The sequence below is a fragment of the Euprymna scolopes genome, chromosome 34 (genome assembly GCF_053919585.1).
Source record: "Euprymna scolopes isolate OS-2025 chromosome 34, ASM5391958v1, whole genome shotgun sequence".
NCBI classification, from domain to species: Eukaryota; Metazoa; Mollusca; class Cephalopoda; order Sepiida; family Sepiolidae; genus Euprymna; species Euprymna scolopes.
In genome coordinates, this window is record NC_136515.1 from 19,268,560 (window position 1) to 19,275,860 (window position 7,301).

At 36.2% G+C, this 7,301-nt stretch overlaps 1 protein-coding gene across 1 annotated transcript in view; it reads left to right on the forward strand.

The window, feature by feature from the left end:
* Positions 1 to 5,590, forward strand: part of LOC145259108 (protocadherin-11 X-linked-like) — a 53,495-nt gene extending 47,905 nt beyond the window's left edge. The window contains exon 4 of the mRNA XM_080116770.1: positions 5,104 to 5,590. Within this exon, the coding sequence (XP_079972896.1) occupies positions 5,104 to 5,114 (11 nt within the window). The 3' untranslated portion in view covers positions 5,115 to 5,590. The remainder of the gene's footprint in view (positions 1 to 5,103) is intronic.
* The last annotated feature ends 1,711 nt before the right edge of the window (positions 5,591 to 7,301 follow it).

A 7,301-nucleotide genomic window follows, 5' to 3' on the forward strand; every position in this document is an offset into this window, starting at 1 on the left:
CCGTGAATTAAATGCACCCCGGGATATCAACCTAAAAATTTCTGCGACTCGGCACGATACATATGCGCCTCCTCGCCTAGCCTTCCCAAATTGTCACTCATCTGGTACTGGCCAGATTTAAGTTGCGTTAATCAGGTTTTATTCTTTTTAACTCCTTACCTCAAGTGGATTCTTTCTTTGTCTGGAATGACTTCCCTAAAAATAAAAACATAAATAAATAATACGGTCAGAAGGGAGTGACGGAGAATAATGCCGAAACTCCGGAAGTGGACAATTGTTGATAATATGCAACTGGAATTATACGTTTGAGAGAAAGAAAATGAGAAAGAGAGAGGGAAACAGGCAAGCGGAAAGAGAAAGAGTGAAAGAGGGGGGGTAAACGAAAAGCGGGGAGGGAGGGGAGAAAGGAAGAGATAAACAAACGCTTCATACATAAAGTTGATTTTTTTTCTTTTTAGATGATTGTTATTTTGTCAACTTGCATGAAAAGATGCGTAAAACCGTTTGAATTATGCAAATACCATCAGTAGTTAAAAAAGCAAAAAAAAAAAGGGGGAAAGAGTAGAAGGACGAGGCAAAAGAGAAAAAGAAAGAAGAGGACGTTCTGCTAGATCTACAGCAGATGTCCTTACAGTTATATCGCATAGGATTAGCAAATCTCTCGACGGTGGCAATCTTTCTAGGGCAATTGCTCTTGACATATCTAAAGCCTTTGATAGGGTATGGCATAAAGGTTTACTTCATAAGATCGCTAGCTATGGTATAGCTGGAAAAGTCTTCTCAATTATTAAATCATTTCTTTCTGATAGGTTCATAAGAGTAGTAGTTGAGGGGCAAAAATCAGAAGCTCACAGTATTAATGCCGGTGTCCCTCAGGGATCCATCCTGGGCCCAACTCTTTTCCTGATCTACATTAATGATCTTCCAAATCATATCCTTACATCATTTGTAGACATTTATGCTGACGACACTACCATTTATGGTACCACATCTAAGACAGTAAACGACCAAGTTCTCTCCAATTCTCTCTCCTCTGATCTTGAGCACGTAGTACAATGGGGAAAGGAGTGGCTAGTTACTTTTAATGCATCTAAAACCAAGCTTCTCTCTTTACATCATCAACATTCTAATCCACATTTGTCATCAATTGAAATGAATGGCTCTCGTCTTCAGGAGGCCTCAAGTTTTGACAAGCTTCTGGGCTTGACCATTACTCCTGATCTTAAATGGAACACGTATATCAAATCTGTTGCCAAGGCCGCTGGAAAAATGGTGGGATCTTTCTATCGATCCAGTAGATATCTCACTGCTGATGCTATTCTCTACCTATATAAGAGCCAGGTACGTCCAAGGATGGAATACTGTTGCCACATCTGGGCAGGAGCTGCTAGAAAGGACTTGGCCTGCCTTGATAGAGTTCAAAATAGACTTCGTAGCCTCGTAGGAGATGTCCTTTTCTCCTCCTTGCAACCTCTATCTCACAGAAGAGATGTTGCGAGTTTGTCTCTGATGTATCGTTATTTTCATGGAAAGTGTTCAACTGAGCTTCAATCTATGGTCCCCCCTCGCCAAACTTTCACAAGAAACACTCGTCTAGCTGTAAACACTATCAATAATTTCCCCCACTCTTTATCTGTGCCTAAACCTAAACGTAGATTCCATGAACAAAGCTTCTTTCTTAGAACTGCACGCCTGTGGAATTGTCTTCCGTTTTCCTGCTTTCCGGCTGACTACAATATGGTTGTGTTCAAGTCTAAAGTAAATAAGTTCTTGATGAGCTGTTCCATATAAGTTATTAAATTTACCAAATTTTCATTACTAATGATTACTATATTGACCAATTTCTACTGTACACTCTTTAACCCTTATCCTTGAGTGGCCTCTGGGCCTTGATAATGTGGTGATGCCTTTGTAAAAAAAAAAAAAAAAAAAAAAGAGGAGAAAGAAAAGAGAAGAAAAGAGAAGCAGGAGAAAAGTAGAAGGAAAGGGAAAAAGGGGGAGAAAAAAGAAAAAAGAAGATAGAGGATAAGATTAAAAAAAGAAAAGAAAAAGACGAAATCCTATGTAAAAAAAAAAAAATGCAGTAAAAATTAATGTTTCTTTAATTCGTTAGAAAAAAATAATTTGTCGGAGCTTACGATGGTCAAATAATCAACGACACAGACTGACTTAGGATGTTGGCAACCTTCACGTGGTTTTTCTAGAAAAAGTTCTGACTAGAAAAATATCAGGGAAACCAATGCCAACACTAGAATTTCCAAATTCATACGATGTGATGATAACTAATTGATGGAAAAAAATTTAATTCACATCTGAGCTCAAATCTATGCCCCACCCCCACCAAACTTTCATTAAAAAAAACACTCATCTAGCTGAAACCACTATTAATAATTTCCCTCAATCTTTATCTGTGCCTAGGTAGCAAAGAGGCATGTGAAGCTTCCTCCCACTGCACCACGATGGATCCCCAACTAGATCAGCCAATCAATAGATTTAATTGAAAAAATGGGCGATTTTACCGATGGAAGTATGGGATTGTAAATCATTTGTTGATCATCATTCAATCTTAGGCAACGTCGGGTCTCCTTGCTAGTTAAATATACGGGGTGCCTTCAATAAGTTTCCAGACTATTTTATACAGCCATTTAAAACTGTCATAGACTTTGGAAAATTCAGTATGTTATTGCATCTTCTGAGATGACTGACCAATTTTTATGATTTCAGGTTCAAATAAACAGCTACAGTAGGAATTGGAATACACTCTACTAAAGCCTGATTGTCACAGCTCGTGAATTTCAAAAATACACTCTGGACGTGAGGACATTTTTTATATGCAATAAAATTCTGTTTTAAACTGGGTAAAAAAATGCCACAGAAAAAGACTGTTTTTCAACCATCTTGCATGAATCAAGCATCAGTTTTTGAGTGGCATAAGAGATTCAAGGAAAGCAGGAAGCCTGTGAGAGATGATGAGAGGTGTGGAAGGAATAATGAAGTCAGACCATCAGAGTTGTTTGGCTAAATAAAGAATTTCATGGATAATGACCACCGTGTGTCTATAGAGACAATAAGTGCACAGTTTGATGTCAGTGTGGGAACTGCACACACAATTATTTGTAAGGAACTGAAGAGGCGGAAAATTTGTGCAAAGTTTGATCCAAGGGTGCTGTCCATAACTCCATCCTTGTCACAAACTATTTGACCAAGATGGACATCAAGGCAATTCCTCGCCCTCCATATACTATAGACCTTGCTCCCTGTGACTTTTGGTTATTCCCAAAGTTCAAGGAAAACCTTAGAGGCTGTCATTATGAGACAATTGAGAAGATGAAAGACGCTGCGACAAAGGTCATTGTTAAGAGGACTTCCATGGGACTTTCCAGAAGTTGTTGGAATGGTAACAACAAGTGCATTGCAGCTGGAGGAGATTACTTTGAAAGGAACTAGAGTTTCATGAGTGTACTATCAATAAAAATGCGTACTATCAATACAAATGCCCACACGACAAAAAAGTCTGGAAACTTATTGAAGGCACCTCATAAGAATAATAAAATGTTAAAAGTTTTGTTCGAAGGCTGTCTTTTAAAAAAACAATGCCATTAGGAACGAGACAAGGTAAGCAGAATAATAGTGAAAATATTGAAAGATTCAAATAATTTTCAATTCTAAAATATTTATTTAACCCTTTATGACCTGAATTATCTTGTAGATGACAAAAAATATTTATTGTTAATTTTAGATGGCAGCATACTGAATGCAAGCAATGGACAGTTGCAATCTAGAGGTATCTGGCATCTACCCAGATACTGAACTAATGTGTACTGAACTAATGTGTACAAGGCGTGTTTGAATCAATTCCCACTTTATTTATACCGTTATATTCATTTATTTACGACTGAACGAAATATTTCAACCAGGTCATAAAGTAACAACATATTAATTTGTCGAACCAAGATGGTATCGTGATGTTATATTTTCTAAAATTTCGAGGTATACATCATCTTCAAAAGGAAGAAAAATAATTTTTAAATGTGCACGACCATTCAGTGGAAACTGCATTTATGCACGAACACATCTCCATCGAGTGATTGTTTGTATTTTTAATTTTTAAGGGGATGGGAAGGTATAGGATGGATAGGGGGGAATTACTCTGTATGTACACATGTCTAAGGAAATTTCTAAAAATGTAGAGGAAAACCTCCAGTCCGTAGTAGAATGAGGCTGTAACTGGTTGGAAATTTTCAATGCTGCAAAGACTGAGCTTATTTCCTTCAATAATTACAAGAAACCTACTCAACCACTGATTGTCATGGCTAATGATACACTGCCTGAAAGTACTTCCTTCAAGCTCCTAGAGTTAACATTCACAGACAACATGAATTGGAACAAATACATTGAGGCAATTGTCAAGGCTACTGCGAGGAAGGTGGACTCTATCTACCGTGCTAGACGGCTACTCACACCTGAGAGTATCCTGTATATCTACAAGGTCATGTTTCATCCATGCAGGGAGTATTGTTGGTACATCTGGGCTGGTTAATCTGCCACTAGTCTCTCACTCCTAGACAGGGTTCAAAAAAGAGTCGCCAACCTAGTAGGTCCGAACTATCAAGTAAACTCCAACCTCTGTTTCATTGCCGAAACGTGGCATCCTTATGCCTGTTTTACAAGTATTTCAATGGCAAGTGCTTTGACAAACTCCAAGCACTAGTACGCCCTCGACGACAATACCCTTAACAAACCTGACAAGCAGCAAAATCCCACCCCTACACTGTAAAGATCCCTAGATGCCATAAAACCTTCTACTTGAATAGATTTTATCCTCAGATTGCTGCACTTTGGAATTCCCTGCTTGGCCCCTGCTTCCCTGACTGTACTGACATGCAAAAATTCAAGTGTAATGTGAACAGACATCTTGCTGCCCAACTCCATAAATAGTATCCCTGCAAATCTGGTCCCAAATAGTAACCCCTCATGAATAAGTGGCCTTGTGCCTTGTTTTGGGTGAAACGTTAATAAAAAATTAAAAATATATACTAACAATGAATTTGAAGAATCGTATTAAGAAGTATTCTAATTTTTTATATGTCTTTCTCTTTTCAGCGTTACTCTAACAGGATCAAGTGCTATGGTTACAAAAGTATTCTGCAATAGTGACTCATCCGTGACCGGTCTGGTAATAAAGTCACAAGAAAAAGGGCCATAAAAAGAAAGTCACAGTTTCGGCTACAGAAAGAAAAAAAATTGATTAATAGTGCTGGTAATATAGTTACTGGGGAAAATGTCACAAGGAAAAATAATTAAAGAAAATTTTTTTTTTTAAAGTCACAGGAAAAAGTTAGAGGACAAAAGTCACAGGAAAATATCACAGGAAAAATAATTACAGAAAAAAGTAACAAAAAATATTTCAAACAGTCATTTAACGTTTAAATGAACTGTGTTGTTTTGCATTTTTTTTTTTTTTACTGTAACTTTTTTTAACCTGGATTCGACTGACACTATTCCTAAACTATAGGAGATATTTAAAAAAAAAAATACTACTATGTATTTCAATGTTGTAATTAAAATATAATTTATTTAAACTTATAAAGAGTGGCGTTTTATAAATTGTGCCATTTGGAAAAACAGTTGAAGCTAAGACTTATTAGCCTTGCAAAATCAATCCTAGTAATAATATAGCAAATAATATATGATAAAGTCACAAGAAAAGCTCCAATTTTCGCAAGGACCACAAGTCACAGGAGAAATGTCACAATTAATTTATGTGACTTGTGACAGGAAAATTCCCCCCCCCCCCCCGAAGTAAATAAAAAAAAAAAACGGATGAAAATATTTTTATGGGGATAAATTAATAGGAAAAAGTTACAAAAAAGATTTTAATTTTGGCAAGGTATAAATGTCACATTTAATTTATAGTGACAGGAAAAGGTTTTAATTTTACCAGAGTAAAAAAAAAAGGCAAATGAAAAACATTTTTATGGGGATAAATACAGAGGAAAAAGTCTCAGAAAAAGATCTTTAATTTTAGCAAAGTATAAATGTCAATAGAAAAAATGTCACAATTAATTTATAGTGAAAGGAAAAGGTTTCAATTTTACAAGTAAAAAAGGCAGATGAAAAATATTTTTATGGGATAAATTCACACGAAAAAGACACAACAAAAGATTTTAATTTTGGCAAAGTATAAATGTCACAATTTATTTATAGCGACTTGTAATAAATTCACAGGAAAAAGTTACAGAAAAGGTCTTAATTTTGGCAATGTATAAATGTTGGTAGAAAAATGTCACAATTTATTTAAAGTGACTTGTGATCAAGTCAAAGCAAAAAGTCTTAATTTTACCGGAGTAAAACAAGTCAGATTAAAACCCTCATTGTTTATAGCAACTTATAATTAAGTCACAGGAAAAAGTCACAGAAAAGATCTTAATTTTAGCCAGGTATAAATGTCAGTAGAAAAATATCATAATAAATTTGTACTGACCTGTGATAAAGCCACGAGAAAAAAACACAGGAATATGTCTTGATTCGGAGGAGGTAAAAAGTTGCGAGTAAAAGTCAGAAAATAGGTCAAATTTAAGTGATAAAATTATAGGGAAAATTTACATGTTAGAGGAAAAAGTCACAATTAATTTCTAGTGACCAGTAATAAATTCACAATAAAAAGTCCCCAGGAAACGTCTCAGTTTTGGTTATGCAAAAAAAGGTTAGTGAAAAAGAAGACAATTCATAGTCAACTGTAATAAAGATGGTTATGTTTCCAACCTGTTTTCCTGACTAGCAAGAACAACATGCATCATTTCTAGATCTGTTTCTGACCATAGTTCCTGATGACTGTGTAACTAATGCCCACAATCCCCTTGGGAACGCCGATCATGCAGTGGTAATAGTTGAAATAGCCCTAAACTTTAGAGCCAAAACTGAAGAGCCACTGCTAAAAACGAGATATTATAAAAACGCTGCCTGGAAAGCCATCAGGGATCTCATCAGGGACACCCCATGGCAAACTATCTTTTCACTTCCTGCTGAACAGTGCGCAAATGAGACCACTGAATGGTTCAAAACAGCAATTGAAGCACATGTTCCCACACGGAAATTTTATAGCAAGTCCCACTCTCCCCAATGGTTTACCTCTACTTGTTCAGCCACAATTGCGCAAAGCCAGCATGCATACCACAGATTTAACTGACATAAATCCAGTTTAAACAGGCAGAAGTATATAGAAGCCAGAAGTAACTGTAAGAAAGAAATAGCGAGAGCTAAGAGAGAATTTACTGAAATCACCAAAAAACACACCGAAG